We start from the raw sequence: 22373 nt of genomic DNA, 5'->3' as shown, positions 1-22373 counted from the left end.
TGTTGAATTGGAGGCTACCCACAACCTACAGAGCAAGGCTTTTCCTTCTCAAAAGGATCACTCTCCTCTCTCTCGCTCTCTCTCTCTCTCTCTCACACACACACACACACACACACACACACACACAAATCTTTATAGCTATATGCTCCACCATGGATCTCTTTGAGCTCTACGCATCTATGGTATCAGTTTCACTTTCATGTTTGTCTACTAGTTTTTATAGTAGCATCTTTACTCGTCAATTATCCTCACCAATCCCAAAGAAGCTAATGTAGAATTTATTTGTCATCCATAAGTAAAACTCTTACAAAGACAAGCATACATATGTTTTTTAAAGCTTGGTATGTTTTTGTGCTGCTTCTACAAGATGAAGAAGGGATCTTGAAAGAGGAAGAAGATGGCGCTTCTTCAAAGAGAGGACTGATCAGAGAAGGCCAAAATCATTGGCTTGATTAGAGAAGGCTATTATATTAGCACATGATGAAAAGGCCACCTTATGGGCAAGTTGTCATGATTGTATTTAGTTTTAGTGTGAGCGTATGTAATACAAAAGCTTATGAGGGGGTTGATGAATCTCTTATGTTCAAGTTATGGTCGCAGTCTTTCTCCCAAATTTTATTATGTTAGTATCATAGACCATGTGTTTTTGGAACACTCAAAAGACATTCATGATATCAAGTTAATTTGAGTTGAAGGATAAAATGTGCTTAGCTAATGCTAACAATGAATTGCATGAAAAGTAATCATGATACATCAACTTACTAGACATGATTAAAACATGAAAGTGATACCAGAGATGCATGAAGCTCAAATTGAACCATAGTAGAGCATAATAGCTATGGAGATCTTTGTGGGAGAGAGCGTACGCGCACGCACGCGCATGCGCACGCGCGCGCACACACACACACACACACACTCACGCTACAAGGGTTACACTCTCTACAAAAGAGCTCTCATGTAGCCTCTACAAGAATTCCACATTTATGCAATACTTGCAACACTTTGCTAAGTAGGAGAAGATGATGGGGTGACAACAATTTATGAAGCCTGATTTAGAGCCTAGACTGTTGGCTATGAAAGCTTCTTATAGGTAGATGTGTGTTAAACAGGTTGAAAAGGGTGTTATAAACACCAGCTTGTTGTCCATCACGTTGCAAGCCCTCGACCATAAGTGACACATGCAGATTGAGGGACCGATGGCTCTTCGTCAATCCATGGGGCGACCTGATTGATGAGAGCCCCCCCCCCCCCCCCCCCCCCCCCCCCCCCCCCCCCCCCCACTCCCAAGGCAACCACTCTATCTGTTTCCCCTATGGCGACCTATAGAGAGTAACTTGGTGCGATGATCCAACATCCTTGATCCTCCCTTGACCTCCCCTATTTACTTGGTGAGCCCAAGGCTCTCTTTCCACTATCTCAACGCAGAAGCCACCACGTGGCATTATAATTTTTTTAATAAAAAAACATCATTGCCAGGAAAAGCTCTAAAACATACTCCGTCGTGAAAAGCTACAGGTGAATAAAATAAAAAAAGCACTCTGCATTGCCTGCATTGGAGTCGCAGATCATCAAGCTGAAGGGTACTTCGGATGCTTGCGAACGTGATGAGCACTCAAATATTTCATGTGATCAACCCATGGCAGAGGTTTTTTCTAGTGCTACTGAAACAGAAGATATCAGATTTCAATCAATGATCAGTTGGCCTAATCTGGAGTTGAATCACCAACACTCATTGCCTTCCCAAGTCCGTTCAGCATATATTTTCTACTGATGCTATCAGGTTGTTGGCGATGCAGACGACAGAGGTAGAAGAAATGGAACGAGCAAATGTCAAAGTGGACATGAGGGCAGAAATGCTTAGCAGGATCAATCACACCAAAGCTTATGATGGTTATCGTCAACAAGTAATTAAGTCAGAGGCTTCAGTGCTATCTGCTTGCGCTTTTAGCAAAGTGTGTGAGGGGATTAGTGGGGCAGACAGCTCAATGTTGAGGGAAAGGCATTGGGGAATATTGCCACTAGTGCAAGTCATGGTTTGATGAGCCATTGGCTTGGAGGGCCACTGTGGATTGGAGGGCCGCCAGGGCTTGAGAAGGAGAGTTAGCAGCATGGGGTGGTGGCGGCGACATCGATTGGACTGAACATATGGAATCTGGTTGTATGCAAAAAAGGGCTAAATTCTGGCAAGCTTCATGCCACCACCTCAATTGCATCATTAACAGAAGTATTAGGTCGTAAGCACTGACTTCTGCATCTTTTGAAGGGATCGTACCTTGAGAGCCTTCAAGTTGCATGTTTTGACTAGAGATATTAGTTTCTAATGGATGGCTGTTGCATCCCTTGCACGCGAAAAGTGGTTATTGGAGGCCCAAAATCGATGAATCTTTAGAATTTTTTTTTGCTCGTTTTATGCTCAAAGCATGGGATTCATAGAAGTTCAAAAGTAGACGCTCAATACAGAAAACAAATCTGTTGCTCTTGAAATGAGATCGTTGTCAAAGGAATCAGTAGATCTTTTACAGATGTTGGTGACGAGCTTGAGTATACTGTCTCTATGGCAAGAAGACATAATTGCTGACCGAAGCAGCTTACAATACACACACACACACACAGAGAGAGAGAGAGAGAGAGAGAGAGAGAGAGAGAGAGAGAGAGAGAATGTCAATTTGCATGTCCTATTGTATTCTATAGATAGATGTTATATAGCAGGCCCAAGCGACTAGTCGAACTTATAGACGACCTTGGCGGGACGTGTACTCTGTCTCAGCTCTAACGCGAGCGCAGCGCCGACGGGAGATGCAAGCTTCCTCCATGTACGCATCGTCCGTCCCATTTCGCGTCCACGATTGCACTCTTTTCTCCTCCTCCTCCGCCTCTCATGGCCAACCGAAGCAACAAACAAGGGTTTCTGCATGCGCAAGCGTCACAGAGGACAACAATCCGTCGTCACCATCCTCACAGTCCTCGTCATCTTCATTGTCGTCGTCGGCAGCAACATTGAGACAATCGCCACGCAAAAATTTGTTCTTTCTAGATGTTGCTCCCCTCTGTTACCATGGCAAGAGGCCTTCTCCTTCTGCTCTCCTCAGCTGGCTAAAGCTCCTGTTCTTGGACGTCACGTCTACTCAACCCATTATCGCAGTGAGTCGCCTACATCATAAATTGTGCATTATTGTCGATGTAGTTTCTTTTGCCATAGATGCTTGCAAGATAAGATTAGGGAGTGGGCCGACACTAGTGGAAAAGGAGAGGAGGCCCCTGGCTCGTCCAAGAAAGGTGGCAAAACATATACCTTAAAGACAGCCATTGTATCTTTGATGGAGTCCCTTTTTTTTTTCTCCAGGGTGTATATATGTATACATTTGCATTGCTTCAAATCCAAACAGATATTTCCATGATTTTCTAGCTTTCATGTGTGCAAAAACATGTATTAAGTTATCTTTGGCTTGCTGACAAAGGTATCGGCAGAGTTTTACCAAAGAATCAAGTCTGACTGCACCAGTGCTTCCTAATTCAGAGCATTGGATAACTGCTAGCGAGAGGGATGAAAATGATGATGTGTAACTTGTACTTGATCCTTACATAAAAAAGAGGACTGCTTGCAATGGCTATGTCACTTTGGTTGTCTGAGTAAATGATTGTCATGTGATGTTGAATCCAATCTCCAAGAGTAATCTAAATTCCCTTCTAGGTAGCACTACGAGTAACAGTGGTACTTAGTTGTAGAGGATAGAGCTATGGTAAGGCTGCTTATTACTGCCTCAAGAGATTGCTAGTGTTTCTAGTGTGAACACATATTCAATAATGGATTGTTTGGTATCTTGATCACCTGCACTCCAATCGCAAACAGTTTATCCTTATAGAGTAATGCTAAATACACCCCCCGAGAAGAAGAGAATTTTAATTTCGTAGGAAACTATCCCAAGGACCTTAAAGATTTATCCGACGAGGAGAGTTGAACTCAAGACTTCTTATTCAAGAGGGAAATGACATAATCAATCTACCACACTTGGGTGATAGAAAAGTTATACCGTTTTCCGCTTTTTATTAGCCCACATACACCCCCGAGAAGAAGAGAATTTTAACGTCGTAGGAAATTATCTCAAGAGACCTTAAAGATGTATCCGACGAGGAGAGTTGAACTCAAGACTTGTTATTCAAGAGGAAAATGGCATAACCAATATTCCATAGAAAGGTTATATCGTTTTCCTCTTTTTATTAGCGCACACATACACCCACACACATAAGAAGAGAATTTTAAGGTCTTAGGAAATCATCCCAAGAGAACTTAAAGATCTATCCGACGAGGAGAGTTGAACTCAAGACTTGTTCAAGTGGGAAATGTCATAACCAATCTACCACACTTAGGTGAATGAAAGGTTATTTCATTTTCCTCTTTTTATTAGCGTAGACACACACACACACCCACCCACCCGCGCACACACACCCGAGAAGAAGAGAATTTTAACGACGTAGGAAACTATCCTAAGAGACCTTAAAGATCTATCCGACTAGGAGAGTTGAACTCGAGACTTGTTAGAGGGAAATGGCATAACCAATCTACTACACTTGAGTGATAGAAAGGTTATACTATTTTCCTCTTTTTATTAGCGCGCACACACATCGACACACATGCTGGAGAAGAAGAGAATTTTAACCTTGTAGGAAACTATCCCAAGAGACCTTAAAGATCTATCCGACAAGGAGAGTTGAACTCAAGACTTGTTATTCAAGAGGGAAATGACATAACCAGTCTACCACACTTGGGTGATAGAAAGGTTATACCTTGTTTCTCTTTTTATTAGCGTGCACGCAACCCACACACACTGGAGAAGAAGAGAATTTTAATGTTGTAGGGACCCATCCCAAGAGACCTATCCGACGAGGAGAATTAAACTCAAGACTTGCTATTCAAGAGGGAAATGGCATAATTAATCTACCACACTTGGGTGATAGAAAGGTTATACCATTTTCCTCTTTTTATTAGCGCACCCCCCCCCGTCCCCAATGTCGCAGGAAACTATCCCAGGAGACCTTAAAGATCAATCTGACGAGGAGAGTTGAACTCAAGACTTATTATTTAAGAGGGAAATGGCATAACCAATCTACCACACTTGGGTGATAGAAAGGTTATACCGTTTTCCTCTTTTTATTAGCGCGCACCTACACACCCGAGAAGAAGAGAATTTAAATGTCGTAGGAAACTATCGCAAGAGACCTTAAAGATCTATTTGACGAGGAGAGTTGAACTCAAGACTTGTTATTCAAGAGGGAAATGACATAACGAAGAGAGAGAAATTAGAAGTAAGAGTTACAACTTGTCCACATGCATAATTAGAAATCGTGGGGATTTATGGAACCTACAAGGCAGTGTGGGTCGATGAAGATTTCTGCACGTTGAGTTTACCGATGACTCAGCCTTCTACTTGGAGGCCCAGGAGGCCAATCTACACAGGTGTGAGCAGACTCTAGAGGTGTTTTGTTGTGCATCGGGCGCACTGATCAATCGGAGGAAGACAATGGCTTTCTCGGTTGGCAGTACTCCTACACTTGATTGGTCGCCAGGTGAGAGCTTCAAGTGGACCCCCCAGGGACTCCAGTACGATATTTGGGTTGTCAGTTCGGCTTAGACTTGTCCCCTGAGCAGCAGATTGCTCCCCTCCTCCTGTCCATTAGGAGGAAGTTGTATTGGAGTTTGGCACGGCTCTCTTAGGCAGGCAGAGTTGTAATGGCCAACCAGATGCTGTTGGCTACTATTTGGTACATCATATGCTGGATCTTCTCGAGCTCCTATATCAGCCAGCTGGGGAGACTGATCAGGAACTTTCTTTGGTCAGGACGCGACACCCAGCTCGCACTAGCCAAAGTAGCCTGGCAGGTCATCACCTTACCATGTTCTCGGGGGGGCTGGATCATCGATCGAGCAAAGCAGAGTAGAGCCCTTCTTGGGAAATTTGTGGTCAGAGGACTGCTTCCAGGGGAGGAGCCTTGGAAGGATTTCTTGCATTACTGACTTGAGCTCGAGTGCCGTGGGTAGGTGGTCCTTGGAGCCCTTCCATTAGGTGGATTTTAACAGAGATGCATAGAGTTGGTTTGAGCAGGAGGATGGAGGACCGTTTTGCTGCGAGCTTGCTTAGATTTTGGGAGCAGTTGAGGAGTGGCCTAGAGCATCATGAGCCCACTTGGACAGAGGAGCGCTTGAGACAACCCCTTGTTTGGATTAGTTTTTAGGTTTGTTCGAGGAGGCTGAGAGCATCTAGCTACAAGGCATTAGAGGTGTGCAGAGCATGTGCTAGGACATTATAGAGGCTTTACTAGCTGAGTGGCTCACCTGGGTAGCTCCTAGATGGATTGGGGCCTTCATGAGACTGGAGGTCCTTATCGCAATTCGGGCTTGCTCTGAGTCCGTACCCCACATGTTCTTTGAGATCCTGGGAGAGGGTCCCCTTCACAGAGTCTTTGCAAAGGCTCCGCAGGTTGCAGAGTGTTGCTATGAGAGGATATGAGTTTTGGGCATGTGTGGGAGGACCTATGTCATAGATCCTGACCTTGCAGATCTTGAGACGCGACACTGGCGACTTTGGGCTTGGGAGAGTTGCCCTCTGGCTCCAGTGCAGTGGCTCATGGGACCCTCGAGAGTGGGGTTGTCACGGGGACGTGGCAATTGTTAACTATGTCATGAGGACGTGGCAGCTGCTAACTTTAGTTGTTGGTTTCTTGCCAAGGGGTTTTGTTTTATTTTTGACACCCTCTTCTTGAAGTAGCAAACGGTTGGACATTGCATGGCCAATGTGAACGGTAGTTTCACCCGCAGATGGGTAGTGATCGGCACTGGAATTCGTATGGTAAGAGGATGTCTAGGCTCAAAGCAAGATCATTTAGGTCCCCCCGTCGCACTTAGCAAGTTGGTGGATACTAGGAAGTGAACTCAATTAAGGCGTAAAGTCAAGGTGGGACTACCAACAAAAAGTATCCGACAGTTGGGCCACATTGCACTTTTAGATGCGGTCTCAATGAGGATAGATGGTCATACGACTAGTGGGAGCCCAACGGAAGCATCTCCTTAAAATTTAGGGAACTGCTATTTTGGGCCGTGAAATGTGTTCGCGTCATTACCTCCGTTATGACTAGGGGAACATTTTACAACTCTGCCGCGAAGTCAACTGGGCAACCGGTCATGATATTTTTAAGCGGCGAACCCGAAACGGGAAAATGCTTGTAAATGCGCCAAGTGTCACATTTTCATGAACTTTCCTCCTACAGAAAAATGGGTGCTGATTTTTAAGCTGGGAGAGGCCTTCATTTGCAATTTGTCACAGGTTAAGAGCTATGGAGTGCTTCCTTTCCCTCTCATGTACAGTGTGGTGCTAGGAGTGATGCCCTGCACACTACACACCGCTCTCTCTCCCCCCTACGTGCAGTTATGTGATGCCCCACAAGAGGGCTCCTCATTTGACTGATGTACAGCTGTGTGGGTTCATGCTTTTGTGCTGAGGCAAGAATGCCCTGCACACTACACACCGCTCTCTCTTCCCCCTACGTGCAGTTATGTGATGCCCCACAAGAGGGCTCCTCATTTGACTGATGTACAGCTGTGTGGGTTCATGCTTTTGTGCTGAAGCAAGAGCCTCCTTGAGCAGGAACAGGGGTAACTAGCTGCTACTCCAAAGCAGGCACTGGTGAGGGTCATAACCTCACCATACAGGTGCAAAATCAGCGCTGTGTATGCGTTGTAATTTTACTGTTTTTCAGCCATACGGACGCGAGAACCTTTGGGAATCGTGCCCCACTGGCAGAGGACAGTTAGGGGACTGTTTGGGGCTGAAAACAGGGCAAAAACCAGTAAATACAGCGTGCTGAATTTACTGTTTTTGGGCAGGAATCAGAGGGTATACGCCAGTAGAAGCGAGTTCCAGCAGGGGAATTGGTTTCGCGCAAGTTTAGGGGTTGTTATGTTGCCGAAATTTGGCCAAAACAGGTGGTATCTAGTGGGATACAGTCAAAGGATTCCCAGGACTTTTCTTTGTACTTTACCCTCCTAAAGAATAAAGAAATACCCAAAGGGGCGCCAATTTTAGGGCCTACAGGTTGTCGGCGTCTGCTCGGAGCATTCTAGCTTCCGAGCCGTGTGTGTGATTAAGTGTTAATTCCCGTTACAGGTCTCTTTTGCAAAGTGCTCTGTGTGTGTGTCTAAAGTAAAGAATTTCGGGTGAAAGCCAACGCCTACCGCCCTACGGGCCGGTTTCATGGTTCCGTCGCCGGGACATCAATCACTTTTTCCTTAAAAGAGTGAGCCTGGATTCTTTTGGGATAAAGACACAAGAGTGCAGGAACGTGGGGATTACACTATGGCCGACAAGGGGAAGGGAATTATGGAAGAGGGTTCCTCTTCAAAGGACAGGCATGAGATTCCAATGGGTTTTGAGATTGGCGAGAGCTCACGGCCACGTCAGTCTGTACCTCCTGTCAACGTGAATGGCCCTCCACTAGTACAGGGCTTTATGACTAGGCAACTTGAGGATGATGCGTTCAAGACTCAGTTAGTTTCCGCGGTGAATGTCTTTTTGCAGCTGGTGCAGAATCCGAGGTTTATGGAATTCTTGCAAGCGCCACCAGTGCATCAGCAAAATAGGCAACCTACGCCGCGTACGGAGCTTGTTGATGCTCAAGCCCAGGTACTTCATGTGGCGCGGGAGGAAAGGGAACACTCGCATGTTGCGGAGTCGGGGGCTTCAAAGCAGGTTCCTCCCGTGCTTGAACAGGTGGCTAGAACGCCTATTCCACAGGTTATGCCAGTTCAGCCCGCCACCTTTCAGAGCCAGCATGCTGTCTTGAATGGACAGGGAGCTGGATACCAGGCTATGCACTCAGTTTTTCCACCACCCATGGTACATCCTGGGTATTTTGGGGGTGGATCAGTGTTCCAAAGTATGGCTGGTTATGCGCTTGGAAGTCAGCCGTACATGCCAGAAACAGTGTTCGGGGGTATGCAAGGCATCATGTCAAACCCCATGTATGGTAGTATCGGCATGCAGCAAGGTTTCCACTGCAACCAGGGCCAGTTTGGGGCGCCACAGGGTCATTTTGGCATGGCTGGTTTTTCTGGACAGCAGCCAGATATCGCACCTCTGACGCAAAATGTGAATGGCCAACACGTGCCGATCATGCCTACTACAGTGCCCATGTTGCAGACCATTCCGTATGACAACTTGGGGGCACTAGAGAAGCCGAAGGCTTACAAAGAAAGTGGTGCAGCGGTAAAGTTCAGTACCTTCAGTGGTTTCAAGGATAAGACAAAGGCCCTCGCTTTCCTCCAGCAGTTTGATACAGCTTATGCAGAAGGGAATTTTAGAGAGGCCTCGAAGGTCAGGAAAGCTGCCAGTTTCTTAGAGGACAATGCGCTTACATGGTGGACGACATTGTTAATGCAAGGACAGGCACCCGCCACTTGGGTTTACTTCAAGCAAATGTTTGCATCTGCTTGGCTATCAAATGAATTTGAAGCCAACGTCCTAACAGATTGGCACCAGCTTACTTCAACTTCGTGCAAGAGCTTGCTGGAGTACAATAGGAGGTTTTGTAAAGCGTTACTCTCAGTGACCTCCTACAGATTTGTGCCACTGACAGAGCAGATAGAGAAGTACTGTTGTGGGCTGCCTAAAGGGCTTCGCGATTACTATACAAAGAACAGAGTGGCTACTCTTACTCAGCGTATGGAAGTTGCGAACACTGGTCTTGCCTTGTTGAAAGGAGAGGACAGTGGATTTCCGAGCAGTGACAAAGGAGGGCTGCAAAAGAAAAATTCAGCGAAGAAGCCCTTTGTGAAAACGGCTCCTGATGTGTCACAGGGGTCAGAAAAGGCCACCAAAGACAAGGATTCGGCCGGGACTTCTGGAGCGTAGGCAAAGAAACAGAAAAGGAAGCAGAAGCCATCCTTCTTCGAAGAATGAAGAAGACATGGTAGTGTATTCGAAGAATGAAGAGGAGCATAGGCGTCACTTGACCATTGTGTTTGAAGAGCTGCGCAGTCACAGGTTACTTGTCAATCCTAAGAAAAGTGAATTCTTCCTCGAAGACATCCACTTTCTGGGCCACATAGTCTCAAAGGATGGTGTTAGAATGGATCCCGCAAAGGTCGAAGCTATCAAGACATGGCCAGACTTGAAGACTGTGCACGATGTCAGAAGCTTCTTGGGATTGTGTTCCTTCTATAGAAGGTTTATCAGAAATTTTGCAGAGATAGCATCGCCTCTGCACGCTTTGCAAAAGAAAGAGGTCACTTTCAGATGGACCCAAAAAGAGATTTCAGCTTTTAGTCTCTTAAAGGAAAAGTTGACTTCAGATCCACTTATTGTTTTGCCAAATCTCAGGAAGTCATTTGTGGTCCAGTGTGACGCTTGGGCAGTAGCATCCGAGCAGTGCTAATGCAAGACGGACGGGTAGTAGCTTATGAAAGCCGAATTTTGCAAAGGCCAAAGAGGACTATGTAAGTCTATGAGAAAGAGCTCTTGGCCGTGATTCATGCGCTTTCTAGCTGGAAGCACTACCTCTTAGGTGCTGATTTTGTTGTCCAAACAGATCATCAGACCTTGCCATACTTCTTGACACAGTCAAAGTTATCCGAAAAGCATATGCGATGGGCAAACATTCTTTCCATGTTCCCCTTCCATATTATGCATGTGGAAGGCAAGAAGAATGTTGTGGCTGATGCGTTATCAAGAAAGCTACAAATTTCAACTGTGTCAATTCCTTATCATCATGAGTTAGATGACATGAAGGAACAATATACTGCTGATGAAGATTTTGCAAGGATCTTTGAACAATTACAAGAGGGGCAACATCACGAGCACTACCTCCTCAAAGATGGTTTTATGATGATGCATGGCAGACTTTGTGTCACTAGGCCATTGCGACATAAGGTCATGGAAGAGAGTCATGTCCCACCGTATGCAGGGCATCGTGGCATTGATGCAACAGTTAAAGCAGTAGAGACTTTCTTCTATTGGCTTACTTTGAGGAGAGATGTGGATGCCTTTGTGCGAGCATGCATAGTTTGCCAAAAGGTCAAGTTTGACAGGCAAAAGGCACCAGGGTTGTTACAATCACTACCGATTCCGGATAAGCCATGGGAAAGCATTGCTATGGACTTTATCTTTGATCTTCCAAGGACGCCAACAGGGAATGATGGTATATGGACCATTATCTGCAGGTTCAGCAAAGGCCATTTTATCCCTGTCAGGAAGAAGATAAAATCTGATCAGATGGCACGCTTGTTCATGTACAATGTGTTTAAGTACCATGGTATGCCACAATCGATTATCAGTGATCGTGATCCTCGCATGACCAGTTTGTTCTGGAGAGGATTGTTTGAGAACATGGGCACTACGCTCAAGTTTTCGTCTTCGTTTCATCCACAAACTGATGGACAGTCAGAAGAGGCTAATTCTATTGTCTTAGATCTGCTGAAATGCTATGTGTTAGATAATAAGGGCAAGTGGGAACAGTATTTGCCTATGCTTGAGTATGCATACAATAATACGGTGCATTCGTCTATTGGCAAAGCACCTTTTGAGATTGTTGAAGGCGGCAAAAAGGTTCCTCTCATTTTGCATACAAAGGATAAGATCTTTGAGGCAGATCGATATGTTGAGAACATGGATGAGATGTATAAGAAGATTAAAGTTGCCTTGGAGAAGACTCAGGCAAAGCAGAAAAAGGCTGCTGATCGTCACCATCGTGAATTGCTACTATCACCTGGTGATTGGGTTCTGTTAAGGTTCGAAAAAGCAAGGTTAAAGAAGATGAAGGGCAAGGAACGGCTGTTTCCTAAGCTCAGCATGCGTTACTATGGGCCTTTTCAAGTGCTTGACAAGATCAGTGATGTGGCTTATAGGCTGAAATTGCCTGATGCATGGAAGATTCATAATGCGTTTCATGTGAGTCTTCTAAGACCCTTCGTGGGTGATGTGCCAGAAGATATGCCAGATGAGGATCGGCCAGAAGTTGAGGAACTTGATGAGATCCTGGTACCTGAGCAAGTTTTGGCACATAAGAACATAAAAGTTAAAGGACAAGTTGCAAGACGCTATTTGGTGAAGTCAGAGTCACCAAATGTATTGCAGCTTTACCTTGAAGCCTTTGGGTTACAGCCTACTTATGCCCCAACCCAACGTGTGCAAAGGAGGGGTAATGATAGAGCTAGTACATCAAATGTACATATGAGTTCAATGTAATAGATGGAAATGACAAAAGTATGAAGGCCTTATTAAGTCATTTGTATCTATATGTTATGACCTTTCTTGCGGATACATGCGATGATAAGAGAGTGTTAATAGCACAAGATCATCACTGGCGTGTATTTTGGTATGCAATCAAGGACGTTTGCAATTTCAAGAGGGGGGTATGTCACGGGGACGTGGCAATTGTTAACTATGTCACGAGGACGTGGCAACTGCTAACTTTAGTTGTTGGTTTCTTTCCAAGGGGTTTTGTTTTATTTTTGAGACCCTCTTCTTGAAGTAGCAAACGGTTGGACATTGCATGGCCAATGTGAACGGTAGTTTCACCCGCAGATGGGTAGTGGTCGGCACTGGAATTCGTATGGTAAGAGGATGTCTAGGCTCAGAGCAAGATCATATAGGTCCCCCCGTCGCACTTAGCAAGTTGGTGGATACTAGGAAGTGAACTCAATTAAGGCGTAAAGTCAAGGTGGGACTACCAACAAAAAGTATCCGACAGTTGGGCCACATTGGACTTTTAGATGCGGTCCCAATGAGGATAGATGGTCAGACGACCAGTGGGAGCCCAACGGAAGCATCTCCTAAAATTTAGGGAATTGCTATTTTGGGCCGTGAAATGTGTTCGCGTCATTACCTCCGGTATGACTAGGGGAACATTTTACAACTCTGTCGCGAAGTCAACTGGGTAACCGGTTAGGATATTTTTAAGCGGCGAACCCGAAACGGGGAAATGCTTGTAAATGCGCCAAGTGTCACATTTTCATGAACTTTCCTCCTACAGAAAAATGGGTGCTGATTTTTAAGCTGGGAGAGGCCTTCATTTGCAATTTGTCACAGGTTAAGAGCTATGGAGTGCTTCCTTTCCCTCTCATGTACAGTGTGGTGCTAGGAGTGATGCCCTACACACTACAAAATACTGCTCTCTCTCTCCCCTACGTGCAGTTATGTGATGCCCCACAAGAGGGCTCCTCATTTGACTGATGTACAGCTGTGTGGGTTCATGCTTTTGTGCTGAGGCAAGAGCCTCCTTGAGCAGGAACAGGGGTAGCTAGCTGCTACTCCAAAGCAGGCACTGGTGAGGGTCATAACCTCACCATACAGGTGCAAAATCAGCGCTGTGTATGCGTTGTAATTTTACTGTTTTTCAGCCATACGGACGCGAGAACCTTTGGGAATCGTGCCCCACTGGCAGAGGACAGTTAGGGGACTGTTTGGGGCTGAAAACAGGGCAAAAACCAGTAAATACAGTGTGCTGAATTTACTGTTTTTGGGCAGGAATCAGAGGGTATACGCCAGTAGAAGCGAGTTCCAGCAGGGGAATTGGTTTCGCGCAAGTTTAGGGGTTGTTATGCTGCCGAAATTTGTCCAAAACAGGCGGTATGTAGTGGGATACAGTCAAAGGATTCCCAGGACTCTTCTTTGTACTTTACCCTCCTACTGAATAAAGAAATACCAAAAGGGGCGCCAATTTTGGGGCCTAAAGGTTGTCGGCGTTTGCTCGGAGCATTCTAGCTTCCGAGCCGTGTGTGTGATTAAGTGTTAATTCCCGTAACAGGTCTCCTTTGCAAAGTGCTCTGTGTGTGTGTCTAAAGTAAAGAATTTTGGGTGAAAGCCAACGCCTACCGCCCTACGGGCCGGTTTCAGGGGTTCTGGAGAGACCCATTCTTTGCAGCCAATCACCTTGGGATCCCATTCTTTCAGTACTCAGTTTGACTAGGGCGTCACATATTGGCAACACGGAGGGAGGCTCGCCTCTGCTGCAGCACTTCATTGGTAGGAGGAGGGTCTCACACTTGAGTTCTTATTAGGTTTCTGGGAGCGGTTGTGGGACTCTAGACAACCGAGGAGTCACTTTGTTCCAGTGGCTTGTTGCACACAGAGCTACAGCAGTTGGGAGCTGGCTAGTACAGAGTGGTTTTTTGCCAGCCTGTGCAGCTTGTGGCCATCCTTTGGAGAGTCAGCGACACTGTCTGTGGGACTACCCCATGGCACAACAGGTTTGGCTTCGCGTTCTTTGGCTAATGTTTGCTCTTTCCCCAGCTAGACATTACACTTGGGGTGCTGCAGCCTGGTCCACCCTCACGGGCCCTGCGCTTCATTTTGAGTTGGCTTCCACGGGCAGGATGATAGTGATTCAGGGGGGTTGACCTACACTTAAGCTTGCCACAGAGCTTACCCCTAGGAGTGGTGCAGCTAGAGAGGTGTGTTGGGAGCGGAGCTCGTTTGTGGCCTTACCCTTTGGTTCATTTGGCGGGCCCGCTGTTTTCGAATCTTAGAGGCTTGCCCTATCCCTCCGGCAGAGATTGTTGGTGATTTTTGGTTGGAGATGGTTCACACTCTCAGGGGCCAATTCGAGAGATTCAAAGGCAACTCCGATCGCATGCGAGAGCGCAGAGAGGCTTTCCTACGACTCTGGCACCTAGGGCCTTTTTGTACCATGGTCCAGGGTGCACCCAGATGGCACTACCATGGCTCTTTCCTCCTCCCATCTCTTGATTTAGCCCCCATTGTACATATTGGTTTACTCATTGGGAGAGAGTCCCCATTTTCTTGATGTAGCCCTCTATAGTAGAGGTGGGTTTGTAGCCCTATGTGTAGTTTGATTAAGTAATGGAAGGATCTTTTCTCGAGAAAACGGAGAGTTTTCTTGCGTGAAAACTCGTCCGATTCGAATGGGAAGTGTCCCATTGCGTGCAGGAGCCCTTGGGGTAAGCGTAGACGTGTTCGCTTCGCTAAAGACAATTCAAAACAAAGAATTACAGCCTGTTGTGTTTCTCTGCAGGTTTAGGGTTTCGCACCTAAACTGCAAATTAGCACGAGGAGTGTAAGGTGCAGCGGAAGTGAATGTTGAACTTTGCTCAAGATGAGTGCTCCGAACTGTGCTCAAGGGTTCCTTTTACTTACGGAAGGGAGAGCCTTCCGTTCCTTTAGTGAGAGAGTGCAATGATCACAAACAAAGTGAATGACATTGTGAATGAAGGTGCTGAGAGAGAGAGAGAGAGAGAGAGAGAGAGAGAGAGAGAAGAATACGACACCAGATGGTTCTCAAACCCTCCTCCAAGGGCCCCCCTCTCTATGGTGAGAGAGGTCTATGCTATTGATTGCACAAATCTGGTACAATGGTCTAGATGCAATGGACTTGCCGACAATGTCGACGACGACGACGACGACGATGAGGACGGGCTGAAATCTGAAATCTGCTAACTGCTGAATTCTTACACTGTGTCGGCTAGGTCAAGTCTCCAATTGAAAACGCCAGAAGAACTGTAGCAAAAACGCTGGTGTGGATCTGCGAACTGCTAACGCAAGGGTTGATTTGGTACAAGTCAGTACTCCATACTGTACACCTTCATCTAGAAGCACGCCAGAGAATGAGCCCATGGCCTCATAATTAAAGGCCCTAGGCCCAAAAGCAATTTACATGAAAAGCCTTCAAACTCAAAAGCATCTGGTCGAAAAGGATGTCCAAAAGCGGTCAGTGTAAATCACGAAAATCCGTACAACTACCACATCAGCAGTCAGCAGTCAGCGCAAAACGCGAAAATCCGTATAGTCTGTCACATCATCATGTCAGCACAAAATCCGGGTTTTCGGTACAGTTGCCACGTCATCAGACCAGTGTAGATTGCGGAGATCCGTACAGTTGCTGGGTTCTTCAGTGGGTTGACACGTCAACAGTTTGTGACACCCTGGCGTTTTTATAGGCAGCTTCCCAACGTTTTTGGAGGCTAGCCGAGGAGAGCCTTGCTGGTAGTGGTGGGCAGCATATGTTGATGCCATAGTTACCCGGAATGGGAATGAGAGGGTGCGGAACGGGACGGGAACGGGAGGGAGGAGGGGGGCCGGAACGGTAGACCAAAGAAACTATATATATTATGTATTATAGGCTCATATGTTAGTAAAAACTATAAGCTAAGCTTTTGAATTCGAGCATTCTAATTAGAGCCATATTTAGGTATGTTTACGATGACGGAGCTTGAGACGAGGATGGAGTTTGACGAGAGAGAGAGAGAGAGAGAGAGAGAGAGAGAGAGAGAGAGAGAGAGAGAGAGAGAGAGAGAGAGAGAGAGAGAGAGAGAGAGAGAGAGAGAGAGAGAGGAATGGAGCTTGAGACACGAGAGGGAGGGATGGAGCTTGAGAAAGAGAGGTAGAAGCCACATTTGTTCTTTGAGGGTGTTGTGCTTTCCGCCAAAACAGAACAGGTAGAAGTTACAACTCTATGTCCAAGCGTAAAGCTTTAGCAAGGAGAGTAGCTCAGTAGAGATGTTGAGAGCTTGAGGAGGAGGTGAGACGAGCCTTCAAACAACCGCAAATCAGCCCTCCAAATAGCCCCAAATCAGCCCTCCAAGTAGCCCCAAACCTGTCCCCAAATAGTCCTCCAAACATGCCCCTAAAAGGATAGTAAAAAAAAGTTGACTTTTGGTTTGACCGTTTTGAATTCCCGTTCCGCCCCGTTTCGGGTCACCGTTCTGGTTACACCCCCTTCGGGAACGGCGTTCTGTTCCCGACTCCGTTTCAGGAGTCGGACCTGTCCGGAACGTCGCTTCGGAACATTGAGGGTCCGTTCTGTCCGTTCCTTGTTACTATGGTTGATGCTTCTAAGTTGGGGGTGATGGGCTACAGACCTTCCCTTCCACATTTCTCCTCAGGGCAGTCCATTCGGTGGGAATTGCAATCAGAGACCGAGGAGAGTAGAGATCCCTACTTTCTCTAGAGGGCAACCACACCGACAGCCTTGAGGCCTCTCTCTCTCTCTCTTCGTCGAATAGATCTTTAAGGTCTCTTGGGATAGTTTCCTACGACGTTAAAACAATCTTCTTCTTCTTCTTCTTCTCTCTCTCTCTCTCTCTCTCTCTCTCTCTCTCTCTCTCTCTCTCTCTCTCTCTAGTGCTTACTTTGCAAGGAGGTGGATCTGTGTTGGGGAGCCCAGTCCATGTGGAGACCATGACAGTGGTCTCGTGTGCAAGAGCGTTGACAATGTCAGTAGCAATCACAGTCGTGTGTACCATAGTTACTTGGAACGAGAATGGGAGGGTGCGGAATGGGAGGGGAACGGGGGGGAGGAGGGGGGCCCAAAAGGTAGACCAAAGAAACTATATATATTATATGTATTATAGGCTCATATGTAAATGAAAAACTATAAGCTAAGCTTTTGAATTTGACCATCCTAATTAGAGCCATATTTAGATATGTTTTACGATGACGGAGCTCGAGACAAGGATGGAGTTTGACGAGAGAGAGAGAGAGAGAGAGAGAGAGAGAGAGAGAGAGAGAGAGAGAGAGAGAGAGAGAGAGAGAGAGAGAGAGAGAGAGAGAAGCCACATTTGTTCTTTGAGGGTGTTGTGCTGCCCACCAAAAAAGAACAAGTAGAAGCTAGAGCTCCATGTCCACGCTTAAAGCTTTAGCAAGGAGAGTAGCTCTATAGAGATGTTGAGAGCTTGAGGAGGAGGTGAGACGAGCCTCCAAATAACTCCAAATCAGTCCTCCAAATAGCCCCCAAACATCCCCAAATCTGCCCCCAAACAGCCTTAAACATGCCCCCAAATGGCTAGTTTAATAAACATTGACTTTTTTGGTTGACCATTCCGGGTTCCCGTTCCGAGTGCCGTTCCGCCCCGTTCCCCCTGTTCCGGGTCAACGTTCCTGTTCCAGAACAGCGTTCCGTCCCCGGCTCCATTTCGGAGCCGGACCCGTTTGGAATGCAGTTTCAGAACGTTTAGGGTCCATTCCATTCGTTTCCTGTTACTATGGTGTGTACCTTGAGTCTATCCAATTGGCATGTCATATCTATTGTCACAAACTGTTGACGTGTCAAAGCCTAAAGAATGGAGCCAACTTGCAGATGCTGGCCGAGGGGCCTAAACCCTAAGAGAACAAGTAACAGAAGAAGTCCTACCAACTTATGGGGACCCCGTCCGATGGGGCCCTGTCACAAGACAGGTACCACGTGCCAATAGAAAAGAATAGACTGGACAGACTTTTAGCACTTCAATAACTGAATTGAGAGAGAGAGAGAGAGAGAGAGAGAGAGAGAGAGAGAGAGAGAGAGAGAGAGAGAGAGAGAGAGAGAGAGAGAGAGAGAGAGAGAGAGAGCCGACATGCGACATGGAGTGGCGGAATTTCACCCCAGAGAATATTGGCCCCAAACCTTGGCGGCCCTTTCGGTATTTCTTTATATTGGATCAACACAGTACAAGCCGGTACTCCAGACTCTGCACCTTCGCCAAGAAGCATGCCAGAGAATGAGCCCTAGCCTAATATTTAAAGGCCCTTGGCCTGAAAAGTAGTTACAGTGAAAAGCTTTCAAAACTCAAAAGCTTCTGGTCCAAAAAGCAATACCAAAAGCTGCTAGCGCAATTTACGGAAATCCATACAACCTACCACGTCATCAACCAGCGCAAAACGCGGAAATGCTACAGTCTGCCACGTCATCATGACAGTGCAATTTTCAAAAAATTGCCACGTCATCAGTTTTCGCGTGTTTGGATCTTGCTTTATTTTAATCCTTTGTCACTTGGGGCCCCATCGGACGGGGTCCCCATAAGTTAATAGGACTTCTTCTTCTATTACTTGTTCTTCTTAGGGTTTAGGCCCCTCGGCCGGCATATGTAAGTTGGCTCCATTCTTTAGGGTTTTGCCACGTCAGCAGTTGCCAGTTTGTTACATCTCCCCTTCTTGAAAGAGAGTAATCGTCCGCGATTACAGCATATTTGCAAAACAACTCAAGTTAGCTCAAAAAAAATAAAAATAAAAAAAATCCAGATGGTCATTCTGAGGGACAATCAATTTGCTCTTTTTATTAAGGAGTTAGCTTCTCCTTTCTGCTCTTTTAATCAAGGAGTTAGCTTCTCCTTTCGGCTGTTTTGATCAAGGAGTTAGCTTCTCCTTTCTGCTCTTTTGATCAAGGAGTTAGCTTCTCCTTTCGTCCAGATCGGAACTCTCGATATTCCGACGTAGTAAAATTAGCCATCACACCCAAACCGTACTGATCTTCCACGGGTGTCTTGATGCACTAAAAAATTACATACCCAGGCAATCTCATCCAATTAGGAATATTCAGTAATTGGCACATCACAATGCAACACAAATGCTCACATATGCATGTTACAAGGCATAGAAACATAAAGCCGCCAATGAACACTCCCCCCGCAAATAACCATCCAGGTCCGGCCCATGAGCTGTTCAACGACTCCTTGATCACTCCTCCCACAAATAACCTAAAAAGGTGTGGGCCATGAGATATAGAGGCCTTTTACAACCAAACGCCCCCCAGACCACAGCCTGCGTCGTTTGGAGGTGCTGAGAGTAACCACTGCTCAGACTTCTTAATACTCCCCCCGTAAATAACCATGCAGGTCCGGGCCATGAGTAACAACAACAATACTCCCCCCGTAAATAACCACAAGGGTCCGGGCCATGAGTAAAACCAACACTTTTCAATCATTCAATACTCCCCCCGCAAATAACCACAAGGGTCCGGGCCATGAGTCTGAACAACCATTCTCAAACATCTTTTCTCACTACTCCACCCGGGAGTAAAATCACCAATCATTGCAACCAATATTAAAACCAAAGTCAAACAATTCAAATGAGCACCAAGACAGGTTCAAAACAGATACCATCCATTTCAAACAAAGCTTCAAACAATACTTTCTCAAACAAAGCTCAAAAGTATCTAACATAGAACAACTAGAGAGTTCATTCAGGGTTTTGTTCGGACAACCGAACTTTGAGGACGATTGGCTTGCCCTTCTGCATCACGGTGATGGTTCGGTTCCGAACTTGGAGAGTCGCATCGTTCTTGTCATGCCAAGGCATGCCTAATAGAACGTCACAATTGCCCAACTTCATAATGTGGAAATCGGCTTTTCCATGATAATCATGGATAGTCACTGGAAGAGCACCAATGAGTGGTACCACTTTCTGAGTTTGCCCTGTGGCTAGGTCAGCTTCAATTTCTCCACCCTCTGCATCATAATCAAAGTCTATCTGTTTCAAGAATTGTGGATGGATGAAGTTCTCTGTAGCTCCTAGGTCAAAGAAAATTAGGGCTTTCAAACCGTTGACTTTGCCATATGCTCGACACAATTCATTTGTACTTTCAAGGCGTATGCCATAGATGTCAGGTACTAATCCAATGGCAGGTTTAGCTCGTTTGGTTGGAGATGGTCCTAGGTTTCTGTCAACCATCGACGCGGGAGTCGGCTCCGCAGGTCTGTCAGTGCGTTGGGGACAACCAAAATAGTTATGTCTTGTTTGAAAGCATCCAAAATATCGGCCTTCTTGTAGTAAGATGTCTCGTTGTTGAGGTGTCAAATGAGGCCTTTGTGGTTGACTTTCACGAGACTCTCGAGAATTTGTTCGTTATTGCCGAGAGTTGTGGTTAGTGGCCGGAGATTCTTCTGTGGTAAACTCTAGCTTTCCCTTCATCAGTTTGTAGCCGACCGCGACATGGTCCATAAGTTCTTGCATGGTATAGACTTGCTTGGATAGACAATATTCCTGCAATGGTGATGGTAGACGAATGGTGTATCGCTCGCACTGGGCCTCCAAGGGAACAAATCTAAAAAAAGACACCGGAAGGTACACGTCGAGAAACCTTTGGTTATATTCGTCCATGGTTTCAGTGGCAAGCATTTTCAAGTTGCCCCACTCTGCCAAAATCCGGACTTCAAACATCGAAGTCATGTAACTACGTGCAAAAACTGTCTTGAAGGCTTGCCAGGTCCTTGGAGCATGTTGTTGTGTCGCGATTGAACTCCACCATTGCATAGCATTATCTTTAAGAAATCCCGCTACTCGAGAAATCTTGGATTCTTTTGTATAGTTCCCCAAAGCATAGATGTTGTCGAATTGCGGTAGGAACTGCAATGCTTTCTTGCGATCTTTCACCTCGGAAAAAATGAAAAATTTGACTGTCGTGCCGCCATCTTTGAAATCTTTGGATTGGTTAGGCGCATATCTCGGGTATGGATAATAAGGGTATCCATATGGGCTCCAACCATTATACCTTGGTGGCGGTGGTGGTGGAGGTGGGGGCAATGGAAGTTGCACTGGATCAGGGTCAGATGGCTGCACCATATTCCTGAAGACTCCCTCAATTGGAACAGACGGCTGAGAAGGTTGCCGGTTGGAAGCTCTCGTACTTTCTGGTGCCGGAGGAGGAGGTACCACCTGGGGCATCAGAGGGTGTAACATGTAGTTCAAAAATTGTTGAAAACTTTGCAGCATCGAAAGATTCTGTTGAGGATGCCGCGAAAGAATGTCATGGAGTTCGTTGAGGAGGAACTGCAAATATTCTACTGAATCCATGAATTCCAAGTATTGGGTTCTTAATTGGCTTATGCCCTGTAAGACACTGCGGTGAAGACGGGAGCGCGCCCAATGCACAATGAAGTAAGGGTGGCTAATAGGTCCGAGCTGGAGGGCGAAGATACCTTAAATAAAATTCGTAATAAAATAAATAAGAGAGAGAGAGAGAGAGAGAGAGAGAGAGAGAGAGAGAGAGAGAGAGAGAGAGAGAGAGAGAGAGATCTTCGCCCTCCAACCCGGACTTACTAGCCACCAGCGTATCCGCGAAACGTTTCAAGGCCGAAACGTTTCACCTTGAAACGTGGTTTTTCACCACGAAATGTTTCAATCCAAAGTTAGAGCATAGTGAAACGTGAGACTGAAAAGTGTGTTTAGCGATTTTGAAACTAAACCTACGGTAACTTGCTATTAGTGAAACGGCTTGTGTTTCACTTGCAGAGCGAAATGTTTCAAGGCCAAAACGTTTCGCCTCTCCCGACCTGTTGAAACGAGTTTCATGGTGACGTTGCTAGCCACTCTCACCCTTACTTCATCGCGCATCGAGCGCGCTCCCGTCTTCACCGCTCATCTATTACAGGGCATAAGCCATTAAGATCACTTGCAAGAGAAGGATTCAAGATTTGTTTCGAGCAGCTGTTTTTCTCAGAGACAGTACCATGCAGATGTCTATAGCTACCAAGCCGCACACTTCCAAGGACTTGGCAAGCTTTCAAGAAAAAAATTGTCCGAAGTTATATGGTTTGTGACATCTTTCTTCGGAATGCAACTTCTGGCAGAGTGGGGTATCCTGAAATGCTTGCCATGGAAACCCGAGCAGATTAT

General features: G+C 46.1%; 1 protein-coding gene across 2 annotated transcripts in view; it reads left to right on the top strand.

Moving 5' to 3' along the window:
• The first annotated feature begins 2717 nt into the window (after positions 1-2717).
• The window catches only part of LOC147447828 (5'-3' exonuclease family protein), a 34593-nt gene continuing 14937 nt past the window's right edge, over positions 2718-22373 (top strand). Inside the window, exon 1 of one of the 2 annotated variants that reach the window (XM_086523555.1) lies at positions 2718-3141. In XM_086523555.1, coding sequence (XP_086379681.1) covers positions 2797-3141 — 345 coding nt within the window. In that variant the 5' untranslated portion in view covers positions 2718-2796. The remainder of the gene's footprint in view (positions 3142-22373) is intronic. The other variant, XM_086523556.1, reaches the window with a different exon arrangement.

This window comes from Adiantum capillus-veneris, chromosome 11, assembly GCF_014529385.1.
Source record: "Adiantum capillus-veneris isolate H3 chromosome 11, ASM1452938v2, whole genome shotgun sequence".
Taxonomy (NCBI): Eukaryota; Viridiplantae; Streptophyta; class Polypodiopsida; order Polypodiales; family Pteridaceae; genus Adiantum; species Adiantum capillus-veneris.
The sequence above is the reverse complement of the archived record's forward strand: the minus strand, read 5'-3'. Positions and strand labels throughout refer to the sequence as shown.